The sequence below is a fragment of the Schistocerca gregaria genome, chromosome 5, assembly GCF_023897955.1.
Source record: "Schistocerca gregaria isolate iqSchGreg1 chromosome 5, iqSchGreg1.2, whole genome shotgun sequence".
NCBI classification, from domain to species: domain Eukaryota; kingdom Metazoa; phylum Arthropoda; class Insecta; order Orthoptera; family Acrididae; genus Schistocerca; species Schistocerca gregaria.
The window spans coordinates 387,623,608-387,645,746 of record NC_064924.1 but is presented as its reverse complement, the minus strand read 5'-3'; the positions used below and the strand labels follow the sequence as shown (position 1 = coordinate 387,645,746).

Here is a 22,139-nt window from a genome sequence, read left to right as displayed (position 1 = left end):
CGTGAGCAGCAATAACAAGTATAGAGCAACCGACTTATTTCATCAAAAGAGGTGGTAAACTCAAGCAGGGATCCATGACAGAAAGAAAACCTTATTCACATTGGGGTTGGCAACTTGGAAATGTTCCCAAAGACATTTTTCATATGTGTCCCAGTCTTCCACATAATCATTATATGGAGCAAATGGTGGGGTTACGCCAATAGGGATGAACCCTGACACTTCAACGATGCTGCCAAATTGTTTAGTGCCACAGAGAAAGCCTGGTGCTATTGGTGAGAGCTCACTGGTGTTCAGCAAGAGATTGAAGAATATCTTCCACTTGCATAATGAACTGAGAAGCGAAACATGCAGAGTAGAATATACATAATATCAGAATTCCAACCAACAAACTTTTATTCTGTTTTCGCATGCAGGGATATACTGAGACACTGAGTGAAGTAGTACTTAGTACAAACATGCTTAACCAGGAATCACACAGTCTAACATGACTATCAGGTAAACGTTAATTTGCCCATGGGCCCCGGCATGCCGGTTTGTATATCACGGTTAGGCACACGTTGCAGCACTTGCTGCAACATATGTGCTGACATGCGGCCACCTCATTAAGCTGGCCATGGAGGCATGGGCTGTTTTAATTATACATGCTCATTGTGTAAGGTTACAACAGGTTGATTTTATCTACTGCGAGCAGTTGTCCATCATGATTTGACACTCCATTGAGGATTTGACTTGCGGTGATACACCTGCTCCTGCTTCTGTCAATGGAGATATTGTCAGTTAGACTGTTACGTGTACCTGTTGCTCAAGTGGAGTGTTCTAGTTGTCCCCTACTTTTATTTTTAGTTAAGGCATTAATACTGAAATCACTAATTATAATGAAATACTTGGTTCATTCCTCTTTAGAGGCTTTTCCTGTCAATTTTTTTGAGTTGGAGTTGTCCCTGTACATTTCATGTTTTTCTATATGGTATATTGGACCAAAAGAACACCTGAAAATGTGAAATTCTCCATTAAATGGCATGTTGTTAAATTCAGTGTGCCCTTTATTGTAGTTGTATAAACATGGTAAACTGATTTATCATCCTCAGACCTTCCACTCACTTTTGTTGCTGAGATTACTAGATAATGTTAATCATTCTTTTGTGTGTTTTTGGTATTTTGTCATTAGAGAGCCCTTTAACTATGTAATTTTTAAATTAACTTATTTTCTGCCACAGCTGAACCTCTGGGGTAATCGCTTTGACCTATCTCTGTCAAAAGGTGTTCAAATTCTCATAACAGAAAATCCTCTTACATATGCTGAAAACTTCAAAGATGATATCTTAGTAGATGAGTCTGATAAAATATGGGAAGTTTTATCTGAAGCTGATGAGCAGAATAAACTTGTAGGTGAGTTTTCATCTGAAATCATTATTTTTTAAATTTATAAAAGGAATAACAGTAAAATAAACACTCATCCAAATCATATCATAATAATTTTGAAAATAATGAGGTTTTTTTTTTTTATTAAGTGTGCCATATTACTTTCAACCTCATCAAAACTAATGTGTAAATATAGAATATTAATGTAGAGGAGGAGAGAATATCATCTCATTACCCTTCATTAAAGTTGGACCACAGGAACAAGATGGTAGATGAATGAACAAAATGAGCTGACTTCGTAGTTTTTAGATTTTTTACTCTCTTTTTTTTTCCACTGTCCAATGTCTTACAGTTTACCCCAGTTCTTTCACTATCAGCTACTAATGTCTGCTTTTTAGTAGTCCCCTTCTAATTCAGTAAATGGAGTACTGATTCTTTGTTTCTTTTAAAGACATGTAATAGCCATCTTACTGTTGTGTTTTCTGTGGTTTCCTGCTTTTAACAGAGGTTCCTTTATAAATCATGAAAGCCATGTTGTGTTTAGTTTGGACACAGTAGTAAAAAAGTGAGAAGCAGCTTGTGTTTAGTCAAAACATGAGTCGGCAAGGGGAGAGAGAACATACATAAATGAAATTGAGAGAAACAAAAAATTTTTTTTTATTTATCTGCTGATGTTTTGACTTGTTTCCTATCATCCTGCTCTTTCTATTTGTCAGCATTTTCCATACATTCCTTTTTTCGCCAATTCTGTGCAGAACCTCAATTTTTACATCGGTCCATGTAATTTTCACCAACCTGCCGCAGCACCAAATCTCAAAAGTTTAGATTTTCTGCTTTTCCAGTTTTAATACAGTCCGTAATCATGATTCACTTTCATACAATGCTGTGCTCCAAACATACGTTCTCAAAAATTTATTTCTTAAATGAGGGATGGTGTTTGATACTAAGAGACATCTTCTGGCCAGGAATGCTTTCCTTGCCTGTCCTAGTTTGCTGTGTATATCCACCTTACTGTGTCGATTACATGTTATTTTGCTTCCAACATAGCAGAATTTCTTCACATCTTGGCCACCAATTTTGATGTTAAGTTTATTGCTAATCTGATTTCTGCTACCAGTCATTACATTTGTTTTTGATTACTCTCAATCTGTATTCTGTACTCTTTAGACTGTTGATTCCATTGAAGAAGTCCTATAATTTGTCTTCACTTTCATTGAGTATAGCAATGTCATCAGCAAATCTTATCAAAAGACAAGTCATTGTTGAACATTGTTACCAAAAATCTTGTAAAGTGATGGACTGATTTACTTCATATTTTTACATGATAGTCTAATAAACATTCAGATGGATGTAGGTTATATTTTATTTGAACATCAATGTATATGTTTTCTGTTAAAACCAATTGCAATAAAGAAATTGCTATGCTGTGCTCTGAAAATAAGCAGTTTCATTTTCTTTCTCAGAGTCAGTCTTGAGTACGATAGCAGGGCATTTAAACCATTAGGCAAATCACTTCTCACATATTTATGCTTTTTCCTCATACTGTATTTTACACAAAAATTGTATACACGACAGTGTGCTGTTTTGATTTATTCCTTGCAGTTGGTTTTGGCAGAAAACAGAAAAGTTGTGGAGAGAAGTCTCTCTCATACTATTTTTTACCAGTGATCCCAAACGAATTACCCAATCATTTTAAGCAGTTCATTTCTGAATCAAGGTTTCATTTGCAATAACAATAAACAAGGCTGAAAGTCAGACAGGGGGGAAGAAGAGATGGATTGGACAGGGGGGTGGAGGAGGAAGGAAATGGACATTGAGAGGGAGAAAGAGAAGATGGGCAGAGGGGGAGGGGGGGAGATTGTGGCATATATTTAATTACTGTATACATTTAGCAGGTTCAAAGCATTGCTGGTACACTAGTATTGTACATAACACACACACACAGGAATTATGAGGTTTAGGAAAAGGAGCATAGTTTAGGAAAGTTGCTCAGAACCCCAGGTCATGGAAGACTTGCCAGTTACATTGTATTTTCAAAAATTGATTATTTCTGTTGATATCTTATTTTTCTAACAATTTCAAACGTATTGCACTGTTTTATCTTGTCGAATGCTTTCTCTAGGCTTGACTATTTTTATGCCCTTCTCCCATTACCAAGCACAATAATTTCCTCCCACACGCCTTTTTTTTTTTTTTTCAAAAGTCAAACTGATCATTGTCTAAGAACTTTACAGTTTTCTTTTCTGGTCTTCTGTATATTATTGTTATCAGCAATTCGATGAGTTGTTAAGCTGATTGTGCGGTATTTGTCGTACTTATCTGCCATGCTCTCTTCGAGATTGTGTTGATGACATTTTTCCGAAAATCTGATGGTATGTCTACAGTCTTCTAGATTCTGTATACCAACTTGAAAGGTAATTTGGTTGGCATTTCCCTCAATGATTTTAGAAATTCTGAAGGAATGATCTAAGCCTTCTGCCTTATTTGATCACACATCTACCAAAGCTATGTTACACTCTGACACTAATACTAGATCGCCTGTGACTTCTATATTGACACCCACATCATTTTCTATCAAGTCATCAGACTAGCCTTCCACCTTGTAGAGGCTACCACTGCACTCTTTCCACCTATCCAATCTCTCTTGTGTTTGACAGTGGAATTACAATGACATGTGGGATTATGATTGCAATCTTATGTTGCTGTACTTTAATGGACTGTCTACTGAGGTACTCGTTATCACAGCCTTAGATTAGTTAGTTATTTAGTTAGTTACGTATTCCATAAGTCATTTGACTGAGTATTTTATCAAAATGATGTTTACCTGATATGTATGTATATACAGAGTGATTTTTTTCCCAGCATGTACAAATTCTAGGGACTGATTGATGAGGTAATACGGAACTAAAAAGGTCTAATGAAATTATGTCCAGAAATGCATGGTTTCCTCACTAGAGACCATTTATTCAGTTACACATTGCTACAGAGACTGCAGTCTGATATGCACTGCACCACGCAGCCACAGTTACAGTATGTGCTGAAAATGGTTTCCATGTGCCTCAATGCATGCATGTTTGTGCCGTAGCATATTCTGTCTCACACATTCACATTGGCCAGGCTGCATCTGAACAGTATCAAAGGCAACGTGAATATTCGGCTCCACTGTCTCCACATCTGGAATGGACTCTGTGTACATGATACGTTTGCGATCGCATGGGTTGAGATCCAGTGAATGAGCAGGTCCCGAGACTGGACCCCCTCATCTGATCCATTGACCAGGGAAGACACAATTGAGATGCATTCAGTTTAATGACAAAGTGGGCTGGAGCACCATCGTGTTACAGCCACATAACCCTTTGAACCATCAGTGGCACTTTTTCCAGTAGGGGAGGCAAAGTCCGCAAGAAACACTGATAGTTCAGGCCTGTTATGTATTGTGGAAGGAAGACTGCTCCCAAAATGTGGTCACCAATTATCTTGGCCCAGAGATTCTGGCTGCACCAATGCTGATGATTCGCTGTCACCATACCATGGGGGCTCTGCATGGTATCGCACAGGTGATTGTTATGAAAGTTGAATATACCACTCCGGATAAAGGTGACCTCATGTGTGAATAGGATGGATGACACAAACCACAAACCCCCAGAATGTTATTTGCATGGTGAAGAAACCAGTGACAAAACTGCTCCCGAAGTGGGAAGTCTGTCGCTAGTAAGCCTTGCACATGCTGTAAGTGATAAGGGTAGTAACAATTGTCATGCAGAATGTTCCATGCAGTCATCTGGCTTACCCTGTATTGATGGGCCAACTTCCTGGTACTGATGCGGCAGTCACGTTCCAGTGTTAATCACATTTCCTTCCAAGTCTGGTGTCTGAACATTTTGGGTACATCCTTCATGATTTCCTGCTTCCTGAAATGACCCTGTCTCACACAAACAGAACACTGTTGCAAAGATTGAATGCTGTGATTGTTGTCTGCAGGGATAGGTCTCCTAACACAACCGTGCTGCCTACTGCCCATTGCCATTTGCCTTTCTGTAAGCAAACACCACGTCGGCAAACTCTCGATTTGAATACAGAACCATTGTTTACAATGCTGTATCACATCCACTACATGGTGAGTCAGCAAGAGAAGTGAATTGGACACAACATTACCAATTACAGTGGCAGGAGAGGGCATGACGTTTGAAGAACAGTACCACATTCTAGGAGGAAAACATGCATACTGTAACGGGGTGCATGGTACAGTGGGTATTAGACCGCAGTCTCTGTAACATTCTATGACTGAATAAATGGTCTCTTAGCATGGAAACCATACATTTCTGGATATAAGTTCATTAGACCTTTTTTGTTCCTTATTCTCTCATTGAGCGATCCTTATAGTTTGTACACTTCAGGAAAAATCACCCGGTGTATGTTAATAATGTTAACATAAACAAATCTCATCATTCCTCAGTACTTCAGTATCCCACATCTCTCTGCATCGATTCTTCTGGGCAGTTCCTGTAAACTCCAGTCTACTTGTGAGTTTTGATCAATGTGCCACTGTTACTGTCTGAAATTTATTTTAGAACTCAATTAGTCTTTCTCCTTGCTCAGTCCTGCTACTGAGCCGATATTCTCCTGTAAGTCTGTTTTCTGTTCCTTCCCCTATTAATGTTTTCCAATCCCCCATGTTTGCTACATTGTCGTCTCCCTTGAAATACAAAATTACATGTTTAATAGCTTCATATACTTTATTTCTTTGTCTTCTGCTTGTGATGTCGGCATGAACACATGGGCTATTGTTGTTGGCAATCTGATGAGAAATACCCTATCACTGATCTGTTCACTCTCTGCCTTATCTTCTTATTCATAACAAACCCAACTCCTATCATATCATTTTCAGCAGCTTTTGATGTTACTCTATACCCATTGGACCAGAAATCCCCGTCTTATTTCTCTTTCACTTCACTGACCCAGACTAAATCAAGATTTTTAGCCTTTGCATTTCCCTTCTCAGATATTCTGGCTTCCCTATCATGTTCAGACTTCTGAAATTTCTGAGTCATAGAATGCTACCTATTCACATGGTTACCTCACCCTTTTCAGTCTCCTGTCAGAGATCCCAATGGGGGACTAATCTGGAATATTCTACCTATGGAGAGTTCATGAGGACACTTCTACAGTTGCAGGCACATGTGCTGTGGTTACACATTGTGTATCTTCAATGCAGAGGATTCCATTACCTTTTGCATATTCGTGCCATTGACCTTTTAGGGGCAGTTTCCCACAGCTAATGCAAGTGCATAAAGTGTGAAATAACCATTCCTACAACTGAGCTGTTGTGTTCATACAGGAAATCGAAACATCATCCTTATATGCACAATTCCTTGTTTAAGAATCTTGCCATATTTCTTGTTGGTGCAAACTCAAATGCCTTCTCATAGCATGACAGTGACATCAGTTCCTCGAACTGGACATATTCAAGTTTCCGAATAGGTGACTCGAATATGGTGCTGACAATGATGTCGCATCATAGTTGCACCCCAGTGTACAACATCTTTGTTTGCATGTAAATTTATTGCACTCTGACGTGAAACTAAAATGTAGAAAGGAAAACTGCTAAAAAAATTATGTTGAGTGGGATCCAAGCAACGCTGTTTGAATTGTCCAGGGTGTGATGCCAACATGTGGTTTATAATTTCCTTATGGACAGTACATTTATTCCTCACAAAAGTGTTCTCTCTCTCTCTCTCTCTCTCTATCTATCTATCTATCTATCTCTCTACGTCTATCTCTCTCTCTACCTCCAGAGCAAGCCACCTTACGGTGTGTGGCAGAAGGTATTTTCTGTACCACTGTCACTTTCCCTTTTTCCTATTCCAGTCATGAATGGTTCATGGGAAGAAAAATTGTCGGTAAGCCTCCATGTGTCTCTCTGATTTTATCTTCATGGCCTTTTCTTTATTTACTGTTCTCTCGTTAAGTGTTTGAGCAAAGCTACACTTGTTCATCCCATATCAGAAATTTTAGTTACAGCTCCCAGTTCCAGAAAATATATTTGTCATAAAAAAATAAAGATTTAATAAGGGAGATATTTAAACTATAAATTTTAAAAGTTTGTGGTTCATGGTGTGGGTTCCTGTAGTCATGTCCTAGTTCATGAACCACGGGCAACGTATGAGTGGCCAAGTAAGTGGTCCCAACAGTCGGGATACCAGTTACTTTGGAATAAGGCTGGGCATCTTGGACATATTCTGAGTCGTGATCACCTTTGTGCTCATACGGCAAAGACTACCAAATCCACCGGTTAGTCCCTCAACCCTTAGGGGTAAAATTCAATGGGACTCGGGGCAAGTAAGGCTAGCAACCTGCTTCCCCGATACTTTAAATATGATGCTGACAACAATCAGAGCAAAATGCCTCGGACCTTTGGAGGTGACGGAGTCCCACCTCTAACTGACAAACCAGGGACTCCTAAGATACGACTTGGCAAACAAATGGTAATGAGATGGGGAGCTATTAATATCAATGAGGGCTACTCTGGGAAGAAGGTAGAGCTGGCAGAGGCTGCAAGTAAAATGGGGCTGGGCGTTTTAGCTGTTAGTGACATTCGGGTAAGGGGTGAGAAAGAAGAGGAAGTGGGAGAATACAAGGTCTACCTGTCAGGGGTCAGAGCAGGAATAGCACAATGGGGTGTAGGGCTTTACATCAGGAAAGAAATGGAACCCAGCATAGTTGCAGTAAGGTATGTAAACGAACGACTGATGTGGGTAGATTTGACAGTGTCTAGCAAGAAAATTAGGATTGTGTCAGTATATTTGCATTGTGAAGGGATAGATCAAGATAAGATGGATAGTTTTTATGAGGCACTCAGTGATGTAGTTGTTAGAGTAAAGGACAAGGACAGTGTTCTGCTCATGGGTGATTTTAATGCCAGGATTGGAAATCTAACAGAAGGGTATGAAAAGGTTATGTGTAAATTTGGAGAGGATATGGAAGCCAACAGGAACGGGAAACAACTCTTGGATTTCTGTGCCAGTATGGGCTTAGTAATCACAAACTCCTTTTTTAAACATAAGAACATTCACCGGTATACTTGGGAAGGCAGGGGAACCAGATCTGTCATTGACTATATAATAACAGTTCAGGAATTCATGAAGGCTGTGAGGGACACACGTGTATTCAGGGGATTCTTTGATGACACTGATCATTATTTAATCTGCGGTGAAATTGGGATTGTGAGGCCGAAAGTGCAGGAGGTCAGGTCCATATGTATGAGGATAAGAGTGGAGAAACTTCAGGATAAGGAAATCAGGCACAAGTACATAACAGCGATCTCAGAAAGGTGCCAGTTAGTTGAATTAGTCATTGGAAAAGGAATGGACAAGGTACAGGGACACAGTACTAGAATTCGCTAAAGAATGTCTTGAAACAGTAGTGTGTAAAAGTAGGATGAAGCAAACAGCTTGGTGAAATGACACAGTCAAGGCATCCTGTAAAAGGAAAAAGAAGACATATCGAAAATGGCTACATACTAGAACTCAGGTAGACAGAGAAAGTTATGTTGAAGAAAGAAACAAAGCCAAACAGATAATTGCAACATCCAAGAAGAAATCTTGGGAAGACTTTGGAAAAAGGTTGGAGACTATGGGTCAGGCTGCTGGAAAACCATTCTGGAGTGTAATTAGCAGTCTTCGAAAGGGAGGTAAGAAGGAAATGACAACTATTTTGGACAGGTCAGGAAAACTGCTGGTGAATCCTGTGGATGCCTTGGGCAGGTGGAGGGAATAGTTTAAAGAGTTGCTCAATGTAGGTGAAAATATGATCAGAAATGTTTCAGATTTCGAGGTAGAATGGGATAGGAATGATGATGGAAATAGGATCACATTTGAGGAAGTGGAGAAAATGGTCAATAGATTGCAGTGCAATAAAGCAGCTGGGGTGTATGAAATTAAGTTGGAACTCATCAAATACAGTGGAACGTCAGGTCTTAAATGGCTACACACAATAATTGAAATGGCCTGGGAGTCGGGACAGGTTCCATCAGACTGGACAAAAGCAGTAATCACACCAATCTTTAAACATGGAAACAGAAAAGATTGTAACATCTACAGAGGTATCTCTTTAATCCGCGTTGTGGGTAAAATTTCTCAGGTATTGTTGAAAGGAAAGTGCGAGTATTAGTTGAGGACCTATTGGATGAAAATCAGTGTGGGTTCAGGCCTCTTAGAGGTTGTCAGGACCAGATCTTTAGTTTAAGGCAAATACTGGAGAAGTGTTATGAGTGGAACAGGGAACTGTATCTATGCTTTATAGATCTGGAAAAGGCATATGACCGGGTTCCTAGGAGGAAGTTATTGTCTATTCTACGAGATTATGGAATAGGAGGCAAACTTTTGCAAGCAATTAAAGGTCTTTACATAGATAGTCAGGCAGTAGTTAGAGTTGACAGTAAATTGATTTCATGGTTCAGAGTAGTTTCAGGGGTAAGACGAGGCTGCAACCTGTCTCCACTGTTGTTCATATTATTTATGGATCATATGTTGAAAACAATAGACTGGCTGGGCGATATTAAGATAGGTGAACAAAAAATAAGCAGTCTCGCACATGCGGATGACTTAGTTGTGATGGCAGATTCGATTGAAAGTTTGCAAAGTAATATTTCAGAGCTAGATCAGAAATGTAAGGACTATGGTATGAAGATTAGCATCTCCAAAACGAAAGTAATGTCAGTGGGAAAGAAATATAAGCGGATTGAGTGCCAAATAGGAGGAACAAAGTTGGAACAGGTGGACAGTTTCAAGTACTTAGGATGCATATTCTCACAGGATGGCAACATAGTGAAAGAACTGGAAGCGAGGTGTAGCAAAGCTAATGCAGTGAGCACTCAGCTACGATCTACTCTCAAGGAAGTCAGTACCAAGACTAAGTTATCTGTACACCGTTCAGTCTTTTGACCAACTTTGTTGTATGGGAGTGAAAGCTGGGTGGATTCAGGTTACCTTATCAACAAGGTTGAGGTTAGGGATTGAAAGTAGCTAGGATGATTGCAGGTACTAGTAGATGGGAACAATGGCAGGAGGGTGTCCACAATGAGGAAATCAAAGAAAAACTGGGAATGAACTCTATACAGATGAAGCAGTCAGGATGAACAGGCTTAGATGGTGGGGTCATGTTACACACATGGGAGAAGCAAGGTTACCCAAGAGACTCATGGATTCAGCAGTGGAGGGTAGGAGGAGTCGGGGCAGACCAAGGATAAGGTACCTGGATTCGGTGAAGAATGATTTTGAAGTAATAGGTTTAACATCAGAAGAGGCACCAATGTTAGCACTGAATAGGGGATCATGGAGGATTTTTATAAGGGGGCTATGCTCCAGACTTAACGCTGAAAGGCATAATCAGTATTAAATGATGATGATTTTAAAAGTGTATTTGTGATGAGTGCCCAAAGGCATAAACATATGAAAATTACTTCAATTTCCACATTGTTGTTTTCATTCATTGTCTCTTTGCGACAACAGATGAAGCGTCATTACTAACAGGAAATTTAGGTTTTAAAATATTTGTTAATATTTGCGCAATACTTGGTAACTACGATGAACATTAGTTCAACATTTTAGATTTTGTGTTATATAGTCCCTGAATACGAATTCAGAAAGTATAACCTGGAATGAAGCTACAGAAACTAGTGTTAACCACGTGATTGATTGTCTGGAAAGTGTTATGTATTAACCTGCTGTATCCTCACCATCTGCAGGCACTGAAAGCAGTTGACTTTTTTTTGCATAGGTACACTTTTGCAAATTGTTTATTCATCAGCTTGTCAACCCTTGTTTTAGTGCAACTATATTGTTCATTCACGAGGCATCAATCCAACGCAGTGAGATTGAAAAAGAAATAAAAGATTTTCTGTTCATTTTTTGGTTGTCATTATTGGTGACTATTTATTACAGCCTCACATTCTGAACCTGCAATATTTTCTTGTAGAGTATGTTTTCAAATATGCTGGAAGAGATCCCTTTCTCAGTGCAGAGTGTCATGTATGCCACACACAGTGGTGTTCCTCCTCATTTCAGTGCTCTTGTTCTTGCAAGACATCCTTCATTCCTGTAATCCTTCTGTCCTCAATCTCCTCTAACAGGAAGCATACTTAACACATCCTGCACCCACACCGTCCTGCCTGCAAATTCCCTTTCCTATGTGGTGTCACCTGTCTCCCAATCCACTCCTCCTTGCCATTGTCAACATGACAGACTCATGAATGTGTCATGTTCCTATCCTATGCACTTAATGTCTCTTCCTCTCACATTCCTATCCCATACATTGGCTGGTTCCTCTGAGCAGCGAGCCGCCCTACACTAGTCCTCGCTCCCCCATGTCAGTCAACCTGTAGAACTGCAGTTTATATGTATATATACACTAGCTGGTTCCTTAAAGGAGGATACATCCAAAAGCAAGTGAAGTTTTCAATCTCATTTCTTTACCTGTTGATGCCTCAACAACTCTAATACTTTGTGAATTGTTCTTTGCTCCAAAATTATTTCGATGACAAGTGGATAATAAGAGAGGGATAAGTTCCCTCTGCTCTATGATCTCTGGATGTAAGCTCACTAGACTTTTATTTGCTGGAGCATTTTAAAGTTATTGTGTGTCAAAACCAGGTGAAAAATGCAGAGCGTTTTTGTGGTCATACTGTGGACGGCTAAGATATCATATGCAATATTCTGCGATACATCAGCACATCCAGGATTCAGTGTGATGGAAGGCTGATCATTGGAAATGTGAGGCATTTTGAATGTCTCATATAAGAGAGAATTTCATGTGGTATGTTGATATCTTCTGTTCCTGTGGATTTTCCATTATTAACATACTATGAAGAGCTGTATGAATGAGTTTCGATGAGAAAACAAAGTGTTTCTGGACACTTGTTCCTGTAATACTTTTTCTTCTTTTGTGTATGTGGAATGAATCCTGAAATTTTGGCTGTAAATTTTTTTTATACTTCATTCCCCTGCTAGGCAGCTCCACCTTGCAAAACACATTCATATGTTATAAACAATTTGGGATTCCCTTGTCTGAGGAAAAGAGAAGAAAATATTTGATGGTCCAGAACTTTACAATGATACGGCAAGGATGTCACTCAAGGTCCTGTGTGTGAACAGCCATAATTGGACAGGATAAGATGTGTTTATAGTTCTGTTGCTCTCTGGTGATTAGGTTTTTGTCTTTTCTGTATTGTTGGTGGTAGTTCATGGCATGGTAATGTGTGCTATAGATGTAAATTTAACCAGAGATTCCTATAAAAAAAAAAGGTTAAATATGTGTTGTTAATGGGAAATCAATAGTCCCTAGTCTTGTGTAAAGCTGAATAGCAACATAGCTCATGTTCGGGAAAGGACTATCATAATAAAGATGGATAGAGCTGTACTTTCCATCATTGCAGAAGGTAGCTGCTTGTCATTTACTTTTGAGTAGACAAACGTATTCCCTGTCTTTCCCTTTTCTTTCTATTCCGTGTGCAAGAACCCTGGCTATTTATCTTTATTTTGTTTCCCTAGCAGAAACCTGAACTTAGGCAGTATGTTGTAGCTAGTGCAGTTTTCAGTCCCTTTTATGCGTAGTGACAGTTCATCACCTCTACTTCTCAATTTTATGTAAATAATGTTCAGAATGACACCTTAGATATTCGGGAATCCAGCCGGATGTTTGCGTCGTTCTCGCACGATATTTCAACAGCGTGCCTCGCTGTCTTCTTCAGGTGCTACCTGAGACTCAGGTACCCCCATGAAGAAGACAGCGAGGCACGCTGTTGAAATATCGTGCGAGAACAACGTGAACATCTGGCTGGATTCCCGAATATCCAAGATGTCAACAGATCGCCGGGAAAGCATGAAGAATTACAATGTTCAGAATGTTTCCTTAAGCTGCCCTGTTTCATATTATAGTGCTCAGGATTCTATATTTCCTTCCGAAGTCATTCCCTTACAGATATTGACCAATACTTGATTAAGAAAACTCTTTTGAGTTCTTTGTAAGTTTTTCATTATTGTCTGTTTCAGAAGCCCAGGGGGCCCTATCCCCTTGGATTTAAGCTGGGATAAATCCCTATCCCCTTGGATTTAAGCTGGGATAAATTTAAGCTTTTGTTGATCATTCCTTGTCTGGGGCCACACACCCCTAAATCCTCTTATGAATACAACCAGGTATGGTGGCTTTTTCTATTGTAAAAACACCTGAAACTACCTGTGCTTTAAAAACCCGTGTAGCAGCAGTATAGAAGTGTAGCAACAGTCCTGCTTCAACATGATCAAATGAACTAATTTGTGTAGGGAGTGTCAAGTCATGTATTCTCTCTATGCTGTTAATCTTCTAATGTTTATTTCCAAATACATCACCCTTGTGATACTTATTGGTGATAAGTTGTGGACGGTGTCCTTTATTGTTTCTCTCTCTTGACATAGGCCATTGGCCTGGACATTTACTTCTTCCCGCCACTGTGGTATTTAACACTTTAATTCAGGTTTAATTTGTATTCATTCATTCTTTACTATATCGTTAGATATACTACACTCGTGCACCACTTGTTAGCATACATTTTGTGGAGCAGCACACATTTCAGTGTTGACTGATTCATTAATGTGCATCTCTTGCAGCCCTAAGTGCAGGACAAAATGTCATTTGGAAGTTCTTGGCATTTTCCATCAAACCTTTTTTTTTTTAAATCTTACCCTCTTGCTCCACAACTGAATTCTGGAACTGAGTTATGAGCTGTTGCACTGATTTTTCCATTACAGTTTGTGCCATCTGTAATGTGCCCACTTCATCCAATAATTGTTTTGTTATGTCCAGGATACATATATATGCTTGTTTTAAGGAAGGGATTTTGGAAATTTATGTTGACCTGGTCGGATTGTTCTTTTGTGTTTGATCAAAATTCTCTTTCACCTGTGCATCCTAACTTTTCGCTAAACATTCAAAATTATTTTTCATTTGATCTGATTGTTCCGTAGATACCTGATCTAACATTTTAATTATTTGGTCTGATTATTCGGCATTATTAATGTAACACTTATAACAGCATCTAATTTTTGGAATAGCATTAAGAACACGTCTGCAGTTGCAGGTGTTCACTGAGTTGTTTCAATTGGGGTTGAATGTACATATACTTCTATCTCGATGACTGCCGTGTATGTAATTTCAACGTTCAGCTCTGACGTATTGCTGATTTTGATATTTTCTTGGCTCTGTATTTCTTCTAGCTGATCCGTATTGTCTACTTTGCAAATTTTTGTTCGAACACAATTAACAGTTTTGAAAAGCAGTGTTACTCACTCCAATTGGGTTGTTGTTGTGGTCTTCAGTCCAGGGACTGGTTTGATGCAGCTCTCCATGCTACTCTATCCTGTGCAAGATTCTTCATCTCCCAGTACCTACTGCAACCTACATCCTTCTGAATCTGCTTAGTGTATTCATCTCTTAATCTCTCTCCACGATTTCCCCCCCCCCCCCCTCCCCTTCCCCGGCTTCCCTCCAATGCTAAATTGGTGATCCCTTGATGCCTCATAATATGTCCCACCAAGCGATCCTTTCTTCTAATCAAGTTGTGCCACAAATTTCTCTTCTGCCCAATTCTCTTCAATACCTCCTCATTAGTTATGTGATCTATCCATCTAATCTAGAGCATTCTTCCATAGCACCTCATTTCGAAAGATTTTATTCTCTTCTTGTCTAAAGTATTTATCGTCCATGTTTCACTTTCATTCATGGCTGCACTCCATACAAATACTTTCAGGAAGTTTTCCTGACATTTAAATCTATACTCGATGTCAACAAATTTTTCTTCTTCAGAAATGCTTTCCTTGCCTTAGGCAGTCAACATTTTATATCTTCTCTACTTCGACTATCGTCTGTTATTTTGCTCCCTAAATAGCAAAACTACTTTACTATTTTAAGTGTCTCATTTCCTAATCTATTCCCTCAGCATCGCCTGACTTAATTCGACTACATTCCATTATCCCCATTTTGCTTTTGTTGATGTTCATCTTATACCCTTCTTTCAAGACACTGTCCATTCCATTCAACTGCTCTTCCAGATCCTTTGTGGTCTCTGACAGAATTACAGTGTCATCGGTGAACCTCAAAGTTTTTATTTCTTCTCCATGGATTTTAATACCTACCCCGAATTTTTCCTTTGTTTCCTTTACTGCTTGCTCAATATACAGATTGAATAACATCGGGGAGAGACTACAACCCTGTCTCACTCCCTTCCCAACCACTGCCTCCCTTTCATGTCCTTCAACTCTTATAACTGCCATCTGGTTTCTGTACAAATCGTAAATAGCCTTTTGCTCCCTGTATTTTACCCCTGCTACCTTCAGAATTTGAAAGAGAGTATTCCAGTCAACATTGTCAAAAGCTTTCTCTAAGTGTACAAATGCTATAAATGTAGGTTTGCCTTTTCTTAATCTAGCTTCTAAGATACGTCGTAGGGTCAGTATTGCCTCACATGTTCCAATATTTCTATGAAATCCAAACTGATCTTCCCCGAGGTCGGCTTCTACCAGTTTTTCCATTCGTCTGTAAATAATTCGCATTAGTATTTTGCTGCCGTGATTTATTAAACTGATAGTTCGGTAATTTTCACATCTGTCAACACCTGCTTTCTTTAGGATTGGAATTATTATATTCTTCTTGAAGTCTGAGGGTATTTTGCCTGTTTCATACATCTTGCTCACCAGATGGTAGAGTTTTGTCAGGGCTGGCTCTCCCAAGGCTATCAGTAGCTCTAGTGAAATGTTGTCTACTCCTGGGGCCTTGTTTCAAATTAGGTCTTTCAGTGCTCTGTCAAATTCTTCACCCAGTATCATATCTCCCATTTCATCTTCATCTACATCCTCTTCCATTTTCATAATATTGTCCTCAAGTACATCGCCCTTCCACCTTTCTGCTTTCCATTCTTTGGTTAGAACTGGGTTTCCATATGAGCTTGTGATATTCATACATGTAGTTCTTCTTTCTCCAAAAGTCTCTTTAATTTTCCTGTAGGCAGTATCTATCTTACCCCTAGTGAGATATGCCTCTAAATCCATACATTAGTCCTCTACCCATCCCTGCTTAGCCATTTTGCACTTCCTGTCGATCTCATTTTTGAGACGCTTTTATTCCCTTTTGTCTGCTTCATTTACTGCATTTTTATATTTCCTCCTTTTATCAATTAAATTCAATATATCTTCTGTTACCCAAGGATTTCAACTAGTCCTCGTCTTTTTACCTACTTGATCCTCTGTTGCCTTCACTATTTCGTCCCTCAAAGCAACCATTCTTCTTCTACTGTATTTCTTTCCCCCGTTACTGTCAATCGTTCTCTAATGCTCTCCCTGAAACACTCTACCATCACTGGTTCTGTAAGTTTATCCAGGTCCCATCCCTTAAATACCCACCTTTTTGCGGTTTCTTCAGTTTTAATCTACAGTTCATAACCAATAGATTGTGGTCAGAGTTCACATCTGTCCGTGGAAATGCCTTACAATTTAAAACCTGGTTCCTAAATCTCTGTCTTACCATTATATAATCTATCTAAAAACCTTCCAGTATCTCCAGGCCTCTTCCATGTGAACAACCTTCTTTTATGATTCTTGAACCAAGTGTTAGCTATGGTTAAGTTATGCTCTCTGCAAAATTCTACCAGGCGGGTTCCTCTTTCATTTCTTACCCCCTTTTCATATTCACCTACTATATTTCCTTCTTATCCTTTTCCTACTATCGAATTCCAGTCACCCATGACTATTAAATTTTCATCTTCCAACACTATCTGAATAATTTCTTTTATCTCATCATACATTTCATCAATTTCTTCATCATCTGCAGAGCTAGTTGGCATATAAACTTGTACTACTGTGGTAGGCATGCGCTTTGTGTCTATCTTGGCCACAATAATGCATTCACTATGCTGTTTGTAGTGGCTTACGTGCACTCCTATTTTTTTTATTCAGTATTAAACCTACTCCTGCATCACCCCTATTTGATTTTGTATTTATAACCCTGTATTCACCTGACCAGAAGTCTTGTTCCTCCTGCCACCAAACTTCAGTAATTCGCACTATATCTAACTTTAACTTATCCGTTTCCCTTTTTAAATTTTCTAACCTACCTGCCCAATTAACGGATCTGACATTCCACGTTCCGATCCGTAGAATGCCAGTTTTCTTTCTCCTGATAACGCTGTCCTCCTTAGTAGTCCCCGACTGGAGATCCAAATGGGAGACTATTTTACCTCCGGAGTATTTTACCCAAGGGGACGCCATCATCATTTAACCATACAGTAAAGCTGCGTGCCCTCAGGAAAATTTTGTGGCTGTAGTTTCCCCTTGCTTTCAGCCGTTCGCAGTACCAGCACAGCAAGGCCATTTTGGTTATTGTTACAAGGCCAGATCAGTCAATCATCCAGACTGTTGCCCCTGCAACTACTGAAAATTCTGCTGCCCCCCTTCAGGAACCAGACGTTTGTCTGGCCTCTCAACAGATACCCGTCTGTTGTGGTTGTTGCACCTACAGTATGGCTATCTGTGTCACTGAGGTATGCAAGCCTCCCCACCAACGGCAAGGTCCATGTTTCATTGGGGTGGGGGGGTCTACTTGGGTATGCATGCATATATAGTGTTTTTTGTCAGTATAGCAGAATCCAGGCAGCCATTATTGTTCGTGGAGTAGCATCACTTTGTGCAGTCTTCCTGGTCCTTTTTCTTGGATTGCATCTGCAAGGTGTGTCAGTTCTTACATTAAATGTTAGCAGTGATAGAAGCAATTTGTAGTACACCACACTGTCACTGTTCCACTAGATGTATAACATTGCCTTTTGTGGATGTGCACAAGTTCTTGTATGGGGAATCACTTTTTTGTTTGGGCTCAGCTGTTTGTGTCTTTCTTTTTCTTTTATTAGCATGAAGACACCATTTCTCGTCACCAGTAGCAGTATAGGATAGGAATGGTTGGTGATGTTCATGAAACAATTGATGATGAGGAAGCAGAGATGCATATATGGCCACCCGCAGATTTTTCTGATTTTGTACCCAATTTTTGAACCATTCCCACTGCATGTAAATGCTGCTCAGTAGTGGAATTCTTGCAGTTAATCACATTTGCCAGTTCTGAAGTACAGTGAACGGTGTCTGTGGTCCTCAAGGGACGTGGCATGTAGTAATTCTTTTCAAATGTCTTGATTGCTAAGTACTTTATTTATTATGCATTTTGAGTAATCATTATCACGTAAGTGTGGCCAAAATTAACACAACAGACAAAATTTAAAAGTGTGCATAGCCTCCCTTCTCGTTAAAAAACATAGTTTCTCCTTATCAACAATCTGATTAAGCACACTTTCTTCCTTTTGACTAATGAAGTCATTCATTTTTAAGGGTTGCTACCATTCAGACTAGGTGCATAGTAATTCCTTGGAAACATCTTAATTGCTAAAATTTTATTTATGCTGCAGTTTGAGTAATCATCAGCAGATAACTGTTGCCAAAATGAACACAAAAGGCAAAATTTAAAATGAACTTTCATAAAAGCATGGATAGCTTTCCTTCTTATTAAAAACCACAGTTTCACACTTTCAACTGCCTGACTAGGCAAAATTTCTTCCATTTGACTGATGAAGTCATCCATTTTTGGTGTGTGACCATTCAGACCTGGCACATGATAATTCCTTGGAGACGCCTTGATCAGTAAATTACTTATGATGTGTTTTGGGTAATCATCACCATTAGGACTTGGCATGTGGTAGTTCCTTGGAAATATCTTTATCACTAAATACTTTATTTAGGATGCATTTTGAGTAATTATCATCAGATAGGATTAAGAGAAGATTCAAAGAAAAGCACAGTACTTAGGAATGACTAATGAGCTCATTTAGTAAACGTAGAGGATCATAGAGATTCTCAGAAAACTCTAGAACCAGCAGCTACAACAGAGGTGTTTCGCATCATTGAGATATTTGCTGTTCAAATTTGGAGAGCAGCAGTATCTACAACAGTAGTGTTGTCCGTCACTGAGAGGTTTAATGCTAAAACTCTTTAAGAGCATTTGAACTAAGAAAAGACAAGCAATTTACTGCTTCCTCCTACATTATCTTGTGAAGTGTCTGTGGCATTGAAAATGAGAGAAATTGCATTTCATATAGAACCTTGCTTACTGTCATTCTTTTTCCATGAATTGAACAGGAATGTAGGGAAATGATGGTAGCACCTGAACTACCCTCTGCTGCACACGGTGAGGTGGATTGTGGAATAATGCTTATAGGTATAGACATACTGATACAACTGTAAAGAGTAGAAGGGTGTGGTCACAAAGAAAAGGATTAAAAATACTCATAACATAAAATAAAATAGAATGAAAAGGAAATAAGAAAAGGATCAACAGTGATTTAAATAACTATTTAATGTGTCTGATGAGAAAATAAATTGGTCATCAAATAACTGAAGTAATTTGGACAAGCAAGAAGTTTCTGCATGAAGAGATTTGATCTAGACCATTGTTGCTGTGAAGTTAGACAAAAGGTTTGCCTTTATTATGTTGTCAGTAGGCGAATGTGTGAAATTTTAGCTTTTGAGCTTGTCATGTTGAGCAGTGTACATGGTTGTGTCACTTCGGTTTTACTGGCAATTTATTTTCGACATTTACTTTTTAATAGCTAACTAAGGGAAACTGTTCCACTTAAATATGTTATTTTCTGCTATTCGTTATCATACTAATTATATATCTGCCATCTTAACTGCTTTGTAATGACTGATGTCAGTGAGATACAAAAGCTACCATAATTACGTGAAGGAATTGAAGAAATGACCGTTTAGGTTATGAACTTGCACATCAAACTCAAAATATGTGCTGGGTAGGGGCAAGAACCCTGATTTTTGTATTTCACGGACAACGCCCCTATTTGTTACATGAGAGCACACTACACAACCCTTCTTAAGACATCAGGCTGTTGTTGTTGTCCATTTGAAGCTGCAGAATAAGTTTCTTTTTAGATCTATCATGGAATTTATATGGAACTTATCACAAAAGTCATCCTATTTGAATGTATGTTTCCTTTTTTCTTTCGTTTTAGTATAAACTAATGGCATACCAACCTCTTGAATTCCTTACCTAAAAGCAACTAGAAGCATTAAAATGCAATTATATGAATTAAAATTTTTTTGCTTGTTAAAAATAAAAATGGAATTCCTATTACTATGAATTGTTTGTCAGTTGTTTCAAAGCTACAGAATATGTACTAGTTACAGACCTCTACTGATACTATAACGTGACTTGTCTCAGTAGTAAATTTTATTACAGGTGTTATATTGGATGTGATAAGTGTTTGTTTGGCGTCTTTTTATGTTTTTCTCATGAATTTTAATTTCTTTTCAGACATTGTACTGGATAATGCAGCTTATGAGCTGTTCACAGATTTCTGCCTTGCAGATTACCTGATCACTGCATCACTTGCTAGCAAAGTACGCTTTTATGTGAAGGCTATGCCATGGTATGTTTCAGATACAGTGGTGAATGACTTTCACTGGGTTATAAAAACCTTGATCCTTCATGATTCAAAAAATGTATCTGATTTAGCGTCAAGATGGAAGAAATATTTGGATAGTGGGAAGTGGGTAATAGAAGTTAAAGATTTCTGGACTTTACCCTACAGTTACAATAAGATGCAAGAAATACGACCAGAACTGTATGCACAACTATCACAAGCTCAGCTAGTTATTTTTAAAGGAGATCTTAACTACCGTAAACTTGTTGGAGATATTAACTGGCCTCCAACAGAGACATTTTGCAATGCACTTCAAGGCTTCAATCCTACAAATGTTATAACATTACGCACTATAAAAGCAGATACAATATGTGGTTTGACACCTGGACAGGCAGAAGACACAGCAGCAAAAAATGGTGATTGGCTGATAACAGGAAAGTATGCAGTTATTCAGTTCTGTGGTAAAGCATGAACTCTAATCTGTTTTATTACTTGTTAACTATGGTCTTGTCTGTGATATGGCTCTGAGAATTTTTATATTCTTTAAGAGCTTTAATTTTGTATCTTTTTGGGTACTGGCTGAATTTATTTAGTATAGTGTTCTTGAATAAAGTATATTGATTCATGTGAGAGTGAATACTTTCTTCTGTTAATATAAGAACCCTATTATAGCGGATATACAGTCAGCAAATGTAGGGGCATGCTTTACTTACATCAGGTGTTACATAATTATTAATTCCACATTATGACCAATATTAAAAATTACAGGACCTAGAGAAAGAAAAAAAATTTAATGTTGTATGTTAATTTACATAATCCTTTTTATCACCCTGTGCTGTTTCGTTTTATACAGATTTTATTTTTCTTCACCACTTTATGGTGTCATATCTTGTTCTGTTAATATGGCATCCTTTTAACATAGATGATTTTATAAGGTATGCAAGTTATTCCTTAAATAAGTTCTTGGATTGTAAATATACCTGGAAATTCCACAGTTCATCTGTATAATAGTTTCAGCTTCTGTTACACTGCTTGGTTTTACTAGGTCACTATGTTTAGCACTATTAAGGTAAGATTTCAGTTTGAATGCTAGTAATACCTCCTATGCTGTTGGGAATATCTGTGCACTGCAGATAAACCCTCCTCCCTTTTTCTTCCCAACTACTGATTGTCTGTCCTCATTTTTTAAGATTTTAACTGAACGTTGAGTCACTTCTGAAGCATACAAGAGACACTTAAAACATTCATAAATTACAAATGTAATTGAAAACTGTCT

At 38.6% G+C, this 22,139-nt stretch overlaps 1 protein-coding gene across 1 annotated transcript in view; it reads left to right on the top strand.

Annotated features, from left to right (window-relative positions):
* Positions 1-21,493, top strand: part of LOC126273143 (damage-control phosphatase ARMT1-like) — a 56,950-nt gene extending 35,457 nt beyond the window's left edge. Inside the window, exons 5-6 of the mRNA XM_049976599.1 lie at positions 1,218-1,389; positions 20,755-21,493. Coding sequence (XP_049832556.1) covers positions 1,218-1,389; positions 20,755-21,335 — 753 coding nt within the window. The 3' untranslated portion in view covers positions 21,336-21,493. The remainder of the gene's footprint in view (positions 1-1,217; positions 1,390-20,754) is intronic.
* The last annotated feature ends 646 nt before the right edge of the window (positions 21,494-22,139 follow it).